The sequence below is a fragment of the Mesoplodon bidens genome (assembly GCF_964165515.1).
Source record: "Mesoplodon bidens genome assembly, chromosome: 9".
Lineage (NCBI taxonomy): Eukaryota > Metazoa > Chordata > Mammalia > Artiodactyla > Ziphiidae > Mesoplodon > Mesoplodon bidens.
The window spans coordinates 60,460,744-60,478,857 of NC_138166.1; the positions used below are offsets into that span (position 1 = coordinate 60,460,744).

At 43.1% G+C, this 18,114-nt stretch overlaps 2 protein-coding genes across 3 annotated transcripts in view; one reads left to right on the forward strand and one right to left on the reverse strand.

Moving 5' to 3' along the window:
• Nucleotides 1-1,087: 1,087 nt before the first annotated feature.
• On the reverse strand, nucleotides 1,088-11,242 carry LOC308622242 (uncharacterized protein). The gene is made up of 3 exons (XM_081243522.1): nucleotides 11,156-11,242; nucleotides 9,938-10,204; nucleotides 1,088-1,351 (listed from the first exon to the last, which is right to left on the reverse strand). The coding sequence occupies exons 2-3, from the start codon at nucleotides 10,161-10,163 to the stop codon at nucleotides 1,137-1,139; spliced, it is 441 nt and encodes a 146-aa protein (XP_081099648.1). The 5' UTR covers nucleotides 10,164-10,204; nucleotides 11,156-11,242; the 3' UTR covers nucleotides 1,088-1,136.
• The window catches only part of ZNRF2 (zinc and ring finger 2), a 98,622-nt gene continuing 90,742 nt past the window's right edge, over nucleotides 10,235-18,114 (forward strand). The window contains exon 1 of one of the 2 annotated variants that reach the window (XM_081243519.1): nucleotides 10,235-11,542. In XM_081243519.1, the coding sequence (XP_081099645.1) occupies nucleotides 11,086-11,542 (457 nt within the window). In that variant the 5' untranslated portion in view covers nucleotides 10,235-11,085. The remainder of the gene's footprint in view (nucleotides 11,543-18,114) is intronic. The other variant, XM_081243518.1, reaches the window with a different exon arrangement.

Sequence of the window (18,114 nt, forward strand, 5' to 3'; positions counted from 1 at the left end):
TGCAGCACATTTCCCATCTGTATGATTTGCTTGAAGCTTGGTATTTATATGTCATAAAAGAAAATGTTCTAAATGTATGAAGAGAAATACATTTCGTTGTAAAATCTGATTAAGTTATTCCATACTGTTTAAGTCTGTTTGTTTCAATGGGACAGTTGTAAGAGCGTGTTGGCATTAATCTTTTAGAGTTTAATATTGGTTCACAATTTGCCCATGCTATGGAAATGAATCTGCATCCAATCATTTCGTTAGGCCTGTAGACTCTTTTTCCATTCCCACTGTTACTGATGTGGGTTAGCCTCTCATTCTTTTATTTTTTTTCTGGTGGTAAAATATACATAACATTAAATTTACCATTTAAAGCATTTAAAAATTTTTATTTTATTGAAGCATAGTTGATTTACAATGTTGTGTGAATTTCTGCTGTACAGCAAAGTAATTCAGTTATACATACATATATTCTCTTTCATAGTCTTTTCCATTATGATTTATTACAGGATATTGAATATAGTTCCCTGTGCTATACAGTAGGACCTTGCTATTTATCCAAAGCATTTTTAAGTGTACAGTTCAGTGGCGTTAAGTACATTCACATGGTTGTGCAACCCCGTCATCATTTTGTACCTGTACAGCCTTCAGAATCCAGTCTTGCTTCTAATTTTGCCCCCTTTAAGGAAAGAAATAGAAATTGAATACCTGTGTTGACTTATTTTCACCATGCATCAGAGAAAAATGGAAAAAATGGAAGAGGCTTTCTTTGCCATTTCTTCTGTGCTTTAGGCTACATAGCTGATGAAGATCAAATGCAGATAAAGTTCCAGGGGCAAAGAAGGGCATGTATCTGCTGCACTTGCGCATCCCTGAGGCAGATTATTTCTTGCTCTGGACATCACAGTCTAAGGGATTGTTTTGTGAACCTGGAAAACATAAATGCTCTTAAACTCATTTGGCACTAAAGTGTCTGGCCACCAGAAGCACAAAAAGCCTTTTAGAAGTATAATCTGTAGCTTTATAATGTGCAGAAATGATAATTTCTAAAAATTAAGATGCAAAACTCTTAGACGGCTGAACTTTGTACCGGTGCACACGGCGTAAAGGAGTCTGACCAGCCTCGGCTCTGCCCACGGCTGCTGACATCACCTGGTCCGTCTTCGGGTCCGCGCTGCGTCTTGAACCTTCTTGGTGGGTAAGTGCATCGAAAATGAGGAGCCCGTTGACACAAATGGTTTCAGGTTTGGAGCCTTTGGCAATGCAGTTTTGTTATCACTAGATGTCAGTGTGGACTTTTCCGACCGCCACCCTCTCTCTGCAGGAGATGTACCAGACAGCACCCTGGGTCCTTCTCCAAGTCCTGACAAACACAGGGCTATTTTCAGAACTGTAATTTCACCAAATATATTATATACTTACACATTTTAACTTTTCAGAGTTCTTTTAAAACACAGAAACCCTGAACCAAAGGCTGTACTTTTTAATGCTGTAATCTTCTAATCTCTGTGTTTGCATTTGGAAGGCAGCCTACCAGGCTGTTTTGAGGCTAGTAATGGGAAGTGCCAGCTGTGTTGCACTTAGGGTCTTTTTTTTTGCGGTATGCGGGCCTCTCACTGTTGTGGCCTCTCCCGTTGCGGAGCACAGGCTCCGGACGCGCAGGCTCAGTGGCCATGGCTCACGGGCCCAGCCGCTCCACGGCATGTGGGACCTTCCCGGACTGGGGCACAAACCCGTGTCCCCTGCATCGGCAGGCGGACTGTCAACCAGTGCACCACCAGGGAAGCCCTGATGAGCTTTTTAATAGCCTAATTCCATGTGATAGAAAACTGCTGTTTGTAGTAAACTGTGTGGGAAAATAATAAGGCCTAAATTTCCTTCAGTCATGGAATGTTAACAAGGAAGAGAAATAAATTTGCCACACCCAGCATTAATATTTGGTGGCCCTCCAACCTGACTGTGCACAGCACCACCTCTGCTACCCCTTGTGAATCCCCATTTTCAGGACGTCGATCCTAGGAATAGCACTGAGTTGGTTCAGGGTGAAGACACAGGGAGAGCAGGAGACGTGGTTCCTGCACTGAGAAACATTGTGCAAAATGAAATCCAGGGCTCTGAGAAAGCTGTTTATAGTCCCGTGCAAATTCAGTGTAGGATTGGATGCCTAAAGCCAACAGAACTTAACCCCATGCCTTGCTACAACCTAAAGGCTGGTTTTGTTCTGCCTTGTAAAGCTGAATCCATCTCCCACTTCTCAAATTGATCTTTCCTACCTAGTGCTCCCAGGGACCCAAAAGCTTACCTGTCATTCTTGAGTGTCCCTTCTCAGTCATGCACAACATCCAATTGGTCTCCAAGACCTATGGTGGCTATTCTCTTAATAGCTTTTGAATCTGCCCTACATCAGTCTCTTAACTAGTCTTCCACTTCCCTGTGCTTTCCTCCATCCTATCAAGAAATTCTCCAAAATACTGCTTGAGTTATCCTTCTAAACTGTATATACACTCATACGACTTCCCTGTTTATGAAAGTGGTTCCTTTCTGCCTTCTGGATTGATTCTAACCTCTTAACCCAGCACACCAAGCCAGTTAGACTCTGCCTCAACCTGCTTTTCCAGCCTATTCGCTCACCTCATCGCCTCCTACTCTTCGTTCCAGCTGTAATGAACTGCATGCCGTTCTTCAGATGCTCAAAGCTCTCCCTTGCTTCATGCTCCCTCAGCCTGGAATGCCTGTGGCTGCTTAAGCCAACTCTCTCTCTCAAGATTCAGCTCAGTATCACTTCTGGGAATTCATCTTTGTCCTTCACCCAACCCCCATCCCTGCACTCCGCCCCAGCATGTATTTACCACACTGCACTCTAATCATCTCGTTATTTATATCTATGTCCTCTGACTCTATGCTGTAAGGTTTTTGAAGGCAGGAACCCTGTCTGGCTTAGCTTTGCATTCCCAGTGATAAGCACAGGGCCTGGCAATGACAAATGCGCAGTCACTTTTTGCTTAAGGGATGAAGACATCTCCAGTGCAGGTCCCAAGGTATTCTGCTGTTTCCATGCACCAGGGAATGACCTAGTTCAGGGCTGTGTTCCAAAACCTACACGGTTTAGACCTGTATCCCTAGAGTGCAGCCAGAGCCCAGCTAGTTTCTGGGAAATAGAGGGTGGGGCGAGTTGAACAGTAGCTCTTATTGCTCTGTTTTCTTTCTGGTTGCCAGGGAAAGGTCATCCTGAAGTTATGAGTTTACCACTTCCAACCTGGCCAAACCTGGGGGCATACGTCAATCAACAGCAACTCAAAGGGAATTGGCCACCTAAGGTATGGACTGCCCTGGATGAAAAATGTAGAAGATGGCAAATGGGACACATGCAAACTTAATGCGGTAATGACAGCCTGCTAAGTCAGTAGTGATTCAGCATGGGTATTGTCACTGCTGTCTCTCGTGATCCACAGCAGTTACTGATGTCTCCTGTGTGCAGACTGTCTCAGAAGCAGGCACTGTAGGGAGTTAAAAATAAAACAGAAACAGAGTTCTGTATTTGGGAGGCTTATGCAATCTAGGTCTAAAATAAGGGGCTTGCTTTTATTGGGGCTTTTGGCTACCTTTCCTGGTAAGGGAGGAAGTGGTAAGGGAAAATGTCTTATAATACCATTTAATCATTCATGTATAACCATAGTGATTTCCGCAAGTGACAGGAAGCAGGGAGGTGGTGCATATGCACTGGAGGAGGGACCACATGCATTATGTAGCAGAGAGCTATTTTTTCTCCAAGCTGTTCTTCATTTCTGTAGGCAGGGAAATGCCCCTCGGTACTGACCTCATGACACACCTGTCCACTAAATGTTGTGTTTTTTCAACAGTATGCCCCTCATAAAGAGCAGGGATTCCTTTTAAAACATTCTGTATGGAATCTGAGAGTTTTCTTCATAATGGAGGAAAATCATCATGGGTTGTGGTCGTTTTGTATTAAGGGTTTTAAAACAAGGGCTTTTAAAGATTTTTTAAAAAATACTTTCTGCCATCCAAAGTGGATTAATTGAGAAGAGAGCATAATATAAATATTTAAGCTCTTATTAATACTCCATATCATTTTGATAAGCAAGAATTAAGTTATTTTTATTAGTAGTTGCTTACATTGTATCTCGTGCTATTTTTGCAGAGGAAAATGATCCCAGAATCTATGTTTGACATAGCTTAGGGATCTGGCCACTGACTGATTAACATGAAATGCTTTCACAACACATTTAGTCCTGTTCAGGACTCCGAAGACTCCTTAGTGAAAGTGTAATTTAATTATCCTATAGAATCAAGAGGTTTTTTTTTTTTAAAGCTTTAGATATATTTCAAATAGCTAGTCCCTGGTCTCTTAATGACAATTCCTTTTCACATTTCATACATATATTTACATGCATACACATTCACCATCCAATGATGGAAAGATGTATGTTTGTCATCATGACATGTCATATTGTCATCAGGATTAGAGTAGTGATATACATATTAGTAAATTACTACTAAACAATTACTACCAATAAATTCTCAAGTGCCAATATATATTAAAATTACAGGGGACTTCCCTCGTGGGGCAGTGGTTAGGAATCCGCCTGCCAATGCAGAGGACATGGGTTCGAGCCCTGGTCTGGGAAGATCCCACATGCTGTGGAGCAGCTAAGCCCATGCGCCACAACTACTGAGCCTGCGCTCTAGAGCTCAGGAGCCACAGCTACTGAAGCCCGCACGACTAGAGCCCGCGCTCCGCAACAAGAGAAAAGCCACCACAATGAGAAGCCCGCGCGGCGCAACAGAGTAGACCCCACCCGCCGCAACTAGAGAAAGCCTGCGCGCAGCAATGAAGACCCAGTGCAGCCAACAATAAATAAACAAATTAATTAATTTATTTAAAAAAATTATACAAATTGGTAAAATCTGTCCCAGTCAGTGTCAGTATATATTAAACTGCACAATATCACAACCTGCTAGAGGTAATATGCAAATTATTACAACCTGCTAGGGATAATGACATTGAGATTAAAATGTGTGTATCTATTAACAAATTTCAAAGTAAAGAGAGACTGAATCTTTTGAGACTCACAACTACTCTGTGAGACTGGTATTACGATTATCTGCATTTTACAGACAAAACAGGTTTAACCAGTTTAAGTGGCTTGTCCTAAACCCCACAGCAGTGCTAGGCAGAGCCAGGGGCTTACCTACTTCATGGTGTGTGCTTATAATCCTGTCATGATGGCTCCATCCTTTGGAAGACAGGTATGATTGATTAAAGAATCATGAGAGTAAAGGGAAGGAAGTATTTGGCTTACTCATGACAGAAAAATAAAAGTGTGTTAAAGGTATTATCCAAATTTTTGATGTTCTTTGAAAAATTACCCAACAGTGCGATTCCTAAATATTCCTCTAAACTGACTTAAGTTGTTTTTTTTTTTGCGGTACGCGGGCCTCTCACTGTTGTGGCCTCTCCCGTTGCGGAGCACAGGCTCCGGACGTGCAGGCTCAGCGGCCATGGCTCACAGGCCCAGCCGCTCCACGGCATGTGGGATCTTCCGGGCCCGGGGCACGAACCCGTGTCCCCTGCATCGGCAGGCGGACTCTCATCCACAGCGCCACCAGGGAAGCCCCTGACTTCAGTTTTTTTAAGATCTAAATTTCTAATCACCACTAAAATCTTTTGTAGGGTGGATTAAGATAAATTTTAATGTTTAGATGCCTCATTTATTTCTTTAAAAATGAAATATAAGAATAGGAAAAAAGCCTACATAAAGATAGGTAATTATACATACAGTCCTATGGTTTGTTAAGGAGACTAGGTAGTATATAATACCCCTCCCCCCAAAAAAGAAGGCAAAACCATGGCCATCTTTTAAATACTATAATGAAAGGAAAGTGGGATGGCAGAGACTTTAGCAGACAGTGTAGGGCTGGTGCTGACTGCAGGACAGCATCGTTGGGAGGCTATGGGCCTAACTGAGCAGATTAAGGGGTGTGACAGGTCTTCTGCCCGGTGCAGATCTGCTGTCCTACGTGTCAAAGGCCTGATCCATCACAGCTTTAAAAGAGTGGGCAACAGAGGAAAGATAAGCACAAAAAAGAGTAAGTGCCAAAGGGAAGAGACTCACTCCAATTGCAATCCAACTAGATAACAGCAAAATGATTGGTCAGGTATTTTTATTGAGGATCCCACAACTAGCTTATCTGTTCCAGTGTGGGTTTCCGGTCACCAAATTTGTCAACATGAAGTGCTTTAACAATACAAACTAATTGTGAACCCCAAAAGTCTGTGGTCAAATATCATCATTTAACCCTGTCAGGAGGAAGAAAAACAAGGCATAAAAAAGCTTCAAATACTAGAAATTTTAAAGAGCTGGGGCTCTGGTCTCTTGAAGAGTCACTGAGCCATTAAAACAACAGTTCTGATTATGTACAGGAGAGTGTCATTTAGACCAGTACTTCTCCAAAGACGGTCAGACGTCTTGTGGCATCAGCATCCCTGGGCTGCTTGTTAGAATGCACATTCTCAAGGTCCAACCCTGATCTAAGGAAGGAGGATCACTGAGGGTAGGGCCCAGCAGTCTGTTTTAACAAGGTCTCCAGTTGATTCTTTCATGCACTAAAGTTTGCAAAGCACTGATTTAGACCATCGTCTGTCAAACTGCAGATGACAACCCATTAGGGGGTTATGAAGTCAGCTCAGCAGGCAGTAACCAGCATTTTACAAACAAAAGTGAAATGGAATAGACTAGAAACTGGAGTGCATCCCACGTAGCATGGGTATGATCTCATAAAACTTTGTTCAGTTCTATACATGTATACTGATTTGGATGAAGCAGCACTTTTAATTTTTGAAGAACTGGTAGGGTAGGATAAAGAAGCTACACATTTTAAATGAAGTCAGAACTGTCTGGCTGACAATAAAACACAGTGACAGCTTAATGTGGATTCCTGTTTGGAGAGAGACAGAGGAGAGAGGAAAGAGGGCCAAGGAAAGAACATAGCAGGCCAGTTTCATAACTCCAGAATCCTCAAGGTGAAAGAAACAAAAAGTCCCACCCAGAGAGGAAATAGAAGGGGCATCTACCACAGGGGAAATGTCAAGGAAGATAAGGTCATGTGTGACCCTCAGGAAACAATCACTGAAGCTGGAATATTCATTCACTCCTTTATTCATTCATTCATTCACTCCTTTATTCATTCATTCATTCACAGATCACTTATTTATTGTACCATCATAGGTCCCAGGCACTGTGTTAGATGCTGGGCGTACAGATGTGAGGCCTATCATGGACAGTGTTGTTTAATGACAGACAGAAGATCAATAATAATAATACAATTGTGCTGTGAAGATCAGTGCTGTGAAGGGATTATTAACACAGCACTGAGTGGGAATACTGAAGTTAGCCTGTGACGATGGGGTTAAGAGTGGGGTGACAGGGGAGATCCATATGGAGGGGGAATTTAGTCAAGATGATGACCACATCTTTTTTTTTTTTTTTAAATCTTTTTGAATTAGTGTTTTTATTTTCTTTGGATAACCACATTTTAACATGATGTTCTGTTTTGAAACTAATCAGTTGTGGTAGATGGTGTTTCTAGATACACAATTTAAAGCAGAAGGAATTTAGCTGATCCACACAGACACAAAAAATGTTTCTTTACGACATTTTGATGGCTTAATAACAGGAACTGACACTTGAAATTTTTCATGTAACTTTGTTTATTGTAAAATGTTTTACTAAAGTTTCACATTTAGCTTAGATATTTGATAGCCAGACAATTGTTCGTGTGTGTGGCAAAGACATGCTTGCTATGTGCTTGCCAAAATTTTTTCCTTCTCTTCCTGGGCACACACACAAAACCACATTTTCTGACCCCTTTGCAGGTAGGTTAGCCTATGTGACCAATTTCTGCCAACATGGATAGTGGGCAGAGGAATGTATACCCTTCCAGGCTTGGCCAAAACTTCTTCCAATATCTGCCCTTTTTCTTTGGCCAGCCAGGTGCACAGGATCTAGTGATGGACTCTGTGAGGGGCCCAGGGGCCTGCTTAGCACTAGATAAGAGCCTGGGTCCCTGAGTCACCCCTTGGAGAAGAGACACCCAGGATTGCCACTTAAGTGGGGAACTGTTTGGAGGGAGATGAGAGGGTGTACCAAGTGAACTTGTAACGTGCTTTCATTCCATCAAGACCCTGAGGTTGAGGGGCTTGTTTCCACTGCGTGGCTTAGCCTGCCCTGACTAAGATGCCGTCCCTGGCACTGAGGAACACAAAGCGTATATCTATGAGCTGAATGTATGATCATTACAACTCCAATTTTTATCCTCTGAATCCAATGTTCAGCCTGTAAATGGCCTTCTCACTACTCACTTATTCAACAAATACTTACCTAGAGGTTACTGCGTGCCAAGCACTGCAACGGTGAGCCAAGAAAACCACACTTTCCATGCCCTCATGGAACTTACAGTCTTGTGAGGAACGGACATCAATAATCAAACAAATGTAAAATTCCAACTGTTGTGAGTGGTGTGAATGCTGGAAACCTGGCACTAAAAGGGGATTTTTTTCCTAGGTAGGAATAAATGAATAAATGTGGAGTGCTTTTCAGGTGTAATTAATGTCTGGGTAAAAATCACTTAAAAATATAGGTTTGGATGTGATGAAGCAAAGTATAACTAAATCTGGATATGAGTAAGAGTCACAGAGTTAAATCTTTCCATTGAATAGTTTTAACTAATAAATGGGGTTTGTTCCATATTATAGTTACCTAAACTTTTAAAATGCATAATGTATAAATGATGTATAAAATTTTATACATGATAAAGTATATAATGATGAGTATGAAACTCTTTATCAGTTGTTAGCTCCTCAGAGACTTGCAAAAGTCTTTTACTCCTTTTTAAAAATCATAGTTTATTACTTTTCTCTATTAACAGTAAGCTCTTGCCATATTGGTGACAAATTCCTGCTGAACCACAGTTCTGCACCCAAGGCCTCATTCAATAAAAGTTAAATCGGATCAAATCACTAGATGCCTTCTTAAATGAGAGCTTGTCATTCTGGTAACACTTTGGCGTTTCAAACTTTTCTTTGCTTACCAAGTAAACGTTGGTTTCAGTAAGCTCATACCCAAGATGAAAGAATGTTAGATTTGAATTGAGTAGCTTTGTGTGTGTGTGTGTGTATACATATATATATACACACACACACAATACATCAATATCTATACATATATCCTTCACTTCTGTTTAAAAACTTGATTCTCATACCTCAAAGAGTGATAAAAATAATTACAAAGCTTGATAAAAATGATTACATAAATGACTCATTACAAATATGGAAAAACGACAAAGTATTTACGTCTGCATTTTGTACAAAAAACACCAGTTGCAATTATTTTCATATAGAGGACACTTTTAGGCATTTTAAAAATGGGAGGGTCAGAGCAGGCTGTCCACTGGGTATCCAGACCATGCTTTGCTACCAAGACACCACATTACAGTTACGAATGGAGTGAGAATTTTATTAATTGCCATTTTAGAGAAATTACAGGATTTTAAAACAGCAGGTACCCTCGAGATTTGATACCAAGATCCCAGGTAAGGAAACTAAAGTTCAAAAAGGTAAAATAATTTGCTTATTACACGTAACTTAGTTTTGGTCCCAGAACTAGACCTCAGGTCTCCTGAATCGGGTGCTTTCTCTGCACCACAGTTTTTGCCCTACAACTGAAGATCAGGCTGGATTATCCTTAGTTCTATCAACTCTGTGCTTTCTCCACACTCAGAGTGTTTAAATGGGATAGATCTAATTCAGATCAAGTTGGCTTCTGCCTCCTCGGTTCTTTTGTTTTCAGTCTTTTATCATCAGCATTGGTGAGCTTCTGTTTTATTTAAACGACACACTCGTAGTAACACCAAGGAGGAAGTTGACACCCACCCAAACTAAATGACTCGGGACACAGGACCGAGCCACTCCCAGCCCCAGCTGGAAAAAGGTGAAGTAGACCCACGGTCGGGTCCCGCGTCCGAGGGCCACGTGCGGCAGGAGGGGCCGCCTTCTGGTTGGCGCTCCGAGGGGCTCGGTCCCTCCAATCGGCGTAGGCCCTGCGCTGGAGAGGGGGCGCGCGCCCTGCATGAGGGGGCGGGGCCAGCGACCTGTCCATCACCGATTCCGCGGGTGGCAGCACCTACCACACCAAGGCACCTAGGCGAGACAAGGCCGAAGCGGGAAGGCCGCGGCTGGGGGAGGCGGGGCCAGGCTGGCGGGAGCCAATCCGCAGGGCGGCGCCAGGGGGCGGGGTCACCGCACGCGACCCAAACACTCGGGCCCTGGCGCATCCCGGAGCAGCGCAGCTTCTCCGCCTTCCGGTGAGAGGGCCGCAGAACCTCTTCCCCTCCTGGGCACCCCTACCTTCGTGGCCCACCTCCCCCCCCACCCCCGCCCCTCCTTCACCAGGGGAGCGCGGTGACGGTTGCTGGGAAGCACGCGCTGCCCCTCCCTCCCCTCCTGCGTCCTCCCCTCACGCGCCACCCGTTTTTCTTTCTTCTCCGTTAATAACAGCTGGGTGGCTGGGGGAGGAGGGAAGGTGGCCTTGGCTGAGTCTGGGCGGGCGCCTCCCACTCACCCGCGAGCCGCCGTGGGAGCAGGAGGATGGCGGCGGTAGCGGCGGCCGCCCGGGAGGAGGCGGTGCCGAGGCTCCCGGCGCAGAGCGCGGCGGCGGCAGAGAGCGGCAGCGGCCCGTCGCGGCGCACCAGAACCGAAAGCAGCGGCAGCTGCGCAGCCACCTGAGCCGCCCCTCCCGCCGGAGCCAACGAGCGGCGCCCACGGGAGCCGGGACCTCCTTCCTCTCCGCGTCTCCTCGTCTCCCGCGCCCCCTGTCAGGCAGCAGGTCTCGCCTGCCAACCCCGAGAAGAGCGCGCCGGGCGCAGACCGCCCCTCGGGGCGCCGGGCTGCGGCCCTGGACGTGCGGGCTTCTGTCTGCGCCGGCCTCGGCGCCTCGACCCTGCCCTCTCGCTCACGCGCTCGCTCCCCCCCTCCCGGCGCCCCGGGCGCTGCGCGCGGGCCCGGCCCGGGACAGGGCGGACATGGGCGCCAAGCAGAGCGGCCCGGCCGCTGCTAACGGCCGCACCCGCGCGTACTCGGGCTCGGATTTACCTTCCAGCAGCAGCGGAGGGGCCAACGGGACCGCGGGCGGTGGGGCGCGAGCTGCGGCCGCCGGGAGGTTTCCGGCTCAGGTGCCCGGCGCGCACCAGCCCAGCGCCTCCGGTGGCGCCGCGGCGGCCTCGGCGGCCCCGCGCAGCCGCTCCCTAGGCGGGGCCGTGGGGACCGTGGCGTCGGGGGCCCGCGCGGCGCAGTCCACCTTCAGCATCCCCAACAGCAGCAGCGGCCCGTACGGCTCCCAGGACTCGGTTCACAGCAGCCCCGAGGACGGCGGCGGCGGCGGCGGCGGCGGCAGGGACCGGCCGGCGGGCGGGGGTCCCGGCGGCCCACGCCTGGTGATCGGCTCCTTACCAGCTCACCTCTCGCCGCACATGTTTGGAGGTATGGCCCCTTCCCTCCTTGGCTCCCGCGGGCGGCACGTGGGCCGTGGCTGCGCTTATTTTTACCCTTCTCCTTTTCTCCTTCAGCTTGGGCGCCGGGGGTTCGCCGCGCTGCCGGGCCGGGTCACCCCTCTTGAGGCAGGGAGCGGGGGGAGAGAGATCGCCTCTTAACCCCTGCAGCGCCGCTGCCGCGCGACCCTTGTGTTTGGTTTTTTTTTTTTTTTTTTATCACAGCGTTCACTCTCACCTCTTCGCGGCTCCTTAGTCCAGAAGGACCTTGTTTGCCCCCCGGAGGTGAAGGGAGCAAATATTGTTTTAAAAACAAGCCGACGCAACAGCCCTGGTGCTTGTGGGTTTTAGTAGCAGGAAGTCAGGAGAAGACCCGTTGCTAAATGTAGTTCTATCTGGTGACTCGAGTGGTGAGCAGTTTTTAAAGGCCAAAAGTCAGAGTCTGAAATGAACAGATGAGTATTTGAAGAAGAAGGGAGTTATCGCCTTTGGAGTCACTGTTAATATTATAAAACTGTAATTCTTATGTCTGTGTAAATAGTCCCACCTATTGCGTACACTTTAATTGGATGAATGTGTTAATGAAAAGTACATTTTTAACCTCAGTAAACTGCTACTTTAGATAATGGTTAATGTGACTCCTGCTTAATTTGGACAGAGCATTAAAAAATTGAAAACAGTTTCTTAAGGAGATAAACTAATTATCATAACTCTACCTACAAGATGCAGTAAAAGCTCTGGGTGCTTTTGAAAAGCCATGTTCACTAGAGTTCAGGAAAAGACACTGAAAAATGGAAGTTTTAGTAGTTAAACGATATGTGTTTATGTAGAAACAGGGGTAGGGGTGCCCCTGATCTGAGGAAAACAAATTCTACCTCTTCAATTATGTTTTATGCTTATGAACTTTTTGTCAAAACGGTTAATGATAAATGAATTAAGACACCCTCGCTTCCCAGTTCATGAAAAGAAGTAGAAGTTAACTCTGGTTAGAGATGCAGACTATAGAAGATAAACGTTTCCATATCATTGCGTTATGCCTCATGATATTATCTACATTCACAGTTGAGCACAGATGAATAGTGAAAACATCATTTCCATTTCTGTACCCCTTTTACTCATGTGCTTATAAATGTGAGAAATTTGAGTAGGTGGTTGGTAAAGTGGAATATTCAACAACGTAATTTATCTGCTCTGTTCTGTACTATCAGCATTCCCCTTAGCATAAATTAAAAATGGGAATGACATGTCTAGTTTTTTCCATCTTCTTAATACTGGTTTGTATATTCAAAATATAGAGCAACTCTTTAGTCACCTTACTTTAATTACTTGTTATTAAAGTGATTTCTGCCATGTAACTAAAATTACTGACTTTTCCTAAGATTGGCCCTTAAAAAGAACTTTTGTTTTTGAGAAAAAGAATTAGTGCTGACCATACTGTGATTTGTGATTCGTAATTAACACAGCTGAAGGTACTGTAGTCACCACATCGAAGAATAACAAAAGACAGTTTCTTGAGAATGGAAGATTAGTGCAAGAATAAAGGCTAATAAGCTGTTTTTTAAAAAATGATTATCTTTTTAAGATTAAAATTTGCATTTAGCAGTTATGTATATTTAGAAGCTTGCTAAAGAAGGGGGAATAGGAAAAGGTTTGTTAAATCAGTAGTTTTTATTTCTTTGGTATACTGATGGAGTGTCTTAATTCAGTTTTTTTTATAGGGCTGATAATTGCTTTTAACAAAGAGTATATTTGTATGGGTTTATTTTATGAAATATGTTCCATTCAGAGCAGGGGCAAATAGTTGACACCTGTGCTATTAATTCATAGTAAAAGAGCAGATGAAGAAGACCTAGTTGCTGAAAGTTGGAGAAGTATAGCGTTTATCTTTTTTCTTATCTAAATTCCTAGATTTGTGCACTTAGTTCTTTTAGTATTTTGGGGGTTAGGATGACTGGGGCCTGGTGGAAGCACAGTGACACTGAGAACTGTGGCAGCCTTTCTTAACCAAGTCTCTGTAGAGAATGGAGCCCTGATGTCTTAAGGCATCTATTGTATGCAATTAATTAACTTTTTTCTCCTGTGAATTTAGAATGTTTCTAGTTATGTATCTTTCTTAGGAAATTTAAGAAGACAGTCATTCAAATAATCTTGTGTTTGGTGATTCAGATGAGGAACCCCAGTTGAGAAAGTTTGGAAGAGGATCACAAATTACTTTTTCTTATTAAATTATGGGAACAGATCAAAGTGCCAGTACCTTAAATCCTAGTTAAGACTGGAAGATGGAATACACTTAGGTGAAAAAGTATCTTTCCAGCGGCATTTGCTTTAATGAGATTTTTACCTGTATTTCAGTGGATGGGCTCATTAGGGAAACTTAATAGAAGCATGTTTGTCATCACCCTGAGATTTAGGGAACCAGGTGATGAATCTTATTATTTTAAAACCTAGGCTTTATTATACTCCGTATTGAGTTAATTTTTTAGTATCTATTATAGTGTTAATGTGTTGATTCAGTTACAAATTGTACAGATGTTTGGGCATTATAAAGTAACTCCATCTGAAAATTGAGAAAAGGAATATTTCTAAATTAGTGGAAAGTTATTTCTGTAAGTTTATAAAACTTATTTTAATCGATGTTTGTATTGTTACTGTCTCCTAATAGGGAAATAAGGTGCTAATAAGATTCAAAATTGTCTTTCCTTTAGAGGGTGTCATGTAATTTATAGAAAAGGAAAACCTAAACAGTACCACTTTCTAAAAAAAAATTTAGAAGTCTGACAAGTTGAATTGTTACTAGTTCTGTCATAATGAATTACCAAATTAAATGAGGTTTTCTTTGTTGGTTTATGTTTTTCTCTCTTTGGGACATGTATTTTGGCTATATTCGCTCTTATTTAGTTCCCTCTAGAGAACCAGAAGGGAGGTGCTTAATTCACATATTTCTGTTTACAGAGATTTCCTAGAACTTCTTAGAACTGAATTATTGTATATCAGAATATGATTATAAAACATGTAGGAGTTTTTAGGTCAAGTAGATTTTTCTTTTAGTTATTCTTTTCAAAGTGCTGAGTTTAATACTATTACAGTGAACAAAAGCCTTTTCTTGTTTATCACGTTTGTTCTAAAACAGGTCTTTAAGGGAATAGTCTAATAATAGTCTAATAAAAGACTTGGTGGTATCTTAGGATTTTTTTGGCTCTATTGTGTGTCTACATTTTTTCCACTATCAAGTTGCTAATGTTCATAAAATCAATTATATGCGTGGTAAAATAGTGTTTAATGATCCAGCAAGGATGGCAGAGGTAAATTGGACTATAAAATTATACCAGTCAGTGGAGTTCATTTCTAGAGAAACCATGTGGGCTTCTCTTACATCCATGAGTTTGGAAGTAAAAAGGTAAAATGAATTAATCTAGACCATTTACTGATGGTACTGGGTTGCTTTTGGCCTCCTCCTAATTGATTGGCTTGAGTTTCTTTGGGCGTGTTGTGCCTATGAGTATTTCAGTCGTCTGATTGTAATTCGGGTGCCTCCTGTTACTTAGGAAACGTGCTTCCTTTTATTGGAGGAGTTTAGGTTATCACTTAAAACAATATGTTAAATAAAATTTGTACTTCTGGCAGACTTATTTCTCTTAATCTTCAAGATGGATGTGGGTTTTCAGGTGTTAGATTATCTTCATTAATTAACCGTATTGAATTGTACTCAGTCACTACTTCTTACCAGTATCTAGTGCTAAAATGTTTGAACTGGGGATGTTGTGGTTAATCTACTTTCTGTTCCTGAATGTTCTTTTATTAAATTGAAGGCTTTTATGGGGTAGTAGAAGAGAAATGTCTGCTGTTGCTTAAGAAAAATGACTCTTCTAACCACTATCCCGTCACCCCCCCCAAAAGCAGCCCACAAGAACTCTGATGGTTAATGTTTCTCACTTGTGATCTCACATAATCTTTAAACACTCTAGGGAGATACTTTGTGTTGTATGCTTTGTTATGCTAAGGTGTGGACTCTGCCATGGAAGTCTTTGCTTTGGGAGTATTTTGAGTTTTCTTGACTGCAAGGTGGAAGGTGTGCCAGAGGGAGGAGTGGTTTGTGTTGCACTGGGCATTATCTGATATGAGAGCTGCCTGACCTAAGTACTTTTGATGCCTTGCTGTCCGCGTAGCCAGAAAGAGCTCTGTTGTTTTACTCACAGGTAGTGTCTACAGCAAGTCCTCCATCTGCCTCCAACTTGATTGCTTTGCCTGGTAACAAGTAAGTAGGTTCTTATTTATTTTCTGGCTGCCAATACCACGGATTAGATACCAGGTTTTTTCAGTTTATTATTTATCTTGTTTTTGTAAGAATTGCCTTAATGTTATACTTACTGTATATACTGGGTATATGTACAACTGGGTATTTTAGCAAATGAGTTAAAGAAGTATAGGAACTGCTTTTTGTAGCACAGTACCTCCTAAATGTTTTAATTTTGCATGTATGTACTTGACTGGTGTTATTAATGAATTAAATTTGTTCTACGCTTATTTAAGTGTTTAGAAATTGGGGCAAACATGCCCTTTGTATGAAAAAAGTGTTCAGAAATACCTTAGGTTTGATAGTATTCAGTTGCAGATAGTTTTCTATGCTGCTTATTAAATTACTACAAATTTAGCTGCCTAAAGCAACACATCTTTATGATCTCACAGTTTCTATGGGTTAGGAGTCTGGGTGCAGCTTAGCTTGGGTCCTCGGCAAGACTACAATCAAGGTATTGGCCAGGACTGGGGTGTTTATCTAGAGTCTGGGCCGGGGAAGGGTCTGCTTTCAAGCTCCCTCCCTCAGGTTGCTGGCAGAATTCATTTCATCATGGTTGTTAAGCTCTTGCCAACTTGCTTCTTCAAAGCCAGCAAAGGAGAGACTAGCAAGATGGGCTGGTGCTACACTCTTATGTAAATATGTACATGTAATCACACACAGCCCATTGCCTTTGCTGCATTCCATTGGTTATAAACAAGTCACAGGTCCTGCTCATACTCAAGGGGGAGGGAATGACAGAAAGGTGTAAATATCAGGAGGCAGGGATCACGTGTGGCCACACTGGTTATAGACTTAGGTTGACCAGCTAAACATACAATTGTTCTAACCGTATTTTTGAACTCATTATTTATTTATTTTGAAGAAGTTGTAATATTGTAGGTGCTAAGGGTTGTTTAAGTAAACATGAATTGAGCCCCTCCTAGGGGCTGGGCATTGTAGTTGTCAGGGGTACAAGCATGGGGCTTCTTGCTGTTCTTGCTCAGCTCTCAGTTGAATTTGAGATGATTATACACTTGTAACAGGTGCTATAATAAATAGGACTGTTAACAAAATACTTTGTTGAGGTATCAATACTAGGGCAGTCTAAGAATACCTCACAGAGGAAGATAACATTTGAACTGTGTTTGGAAGGATTTAGAAGTTTTCTGCAGGGAGGACAGTACAGACTAAAGAAGAATCCACAAAAGCCTTGGCTTTGATATGGAATCTTGAAAAGTTGTGTGTCTGTATTGTAGGGTGCAAGGAGGAATGATGGATGAGAACATGAAGCTAGAAGAATAGCCTTGAACCAGTTGTTGAAGGATTTTGCAGGGCTACAAGTTTGTTTTACTTAACCAAGTTTTAAAGCAGGGTGGTATCATGATCAGGCCAGGGGCACCATTACAATCATAGTTTATATGATGGCAGCCTTCAAAGCTGTATACAATTGCCCTGATCATGATTAAATTGCTTGTTAAGAGCGGGAGAGTGGTAGCAGGAAGGTAAGCTAGGACTCTATTCGAATATAATTGGTGGAAGATGCCTAAATTGAAATCATGGCATAGGTGAGGAAGAGGATTTGATTGAGATTTCTAATATACAGCTGATAGAATTGAGAACGGGGGTGTGTAGTGTTGTCATTAACCAATATTAAAAATAAAGAAGAAAAGAACAAGTTTTAGGAAATGATAATGAGTCCTTTTAGGCTTGTTAAATTTTGAGGATTTCCATCTAGAAGCATCTTTTATACAATTGGAACTGTAAGTCTCTAATTTAGGACATTACAAAAAATTTAGAAATTGTCAGTTTGCAGATTATAAGTGAAGCTGAACAGTGGTTAAGATACTGAGGGATGGGGCTTCCCTGGTGGCACAGTGGTTGAGAGTCTGCCTGCCGATGCAGGGGACGCGGGTTCGTGCCCCGGTCCGGGAGGGTCCCGCATGCCGTGGAGCGGCTGGGCCCGTGAGCCATGGCCGCTGAGCCTGCGCGTCCGGAGCCTGTGCTCCGCAACGGGAGAGGCCACAACAGTGAGAGGCCCGCGTATCACACACACACACACACACACACACAAAAGATACTGAGGGATGGATGTAAATTGAGGAGCAAGCATGGAATCCCGGGGAGCAAGAATTTTAAGATACAGGCAGAGTAGGAGGCCAGCGACTACAATTAAAGCACAAGGAAAAGAAGTTGTTTAAAATGTTTTTATTAAAATAATATGTGTTCATTAGAGAAAACTAAAATGCGGAAAATACAGAAAGGCACATGTAAGCAATTGCAAATCATTT

Coding starts and splice junctions, on each gene's coding strand:
- LOC308622242 (XM_081243522.1), bottom strand. CDS start 10,163: ATGGACAGGTCGCTGGCCCCGCCCCCTCATGCAGGGCGCGCGCCCCCT. Junction 1,352..9,937: donor TCCCGAGTCATTTAGTTTGG/GTGGGTGTCAAC, acceptor TGTGTTTGTCAG/GACTTGGAGAAGGACCCAGG.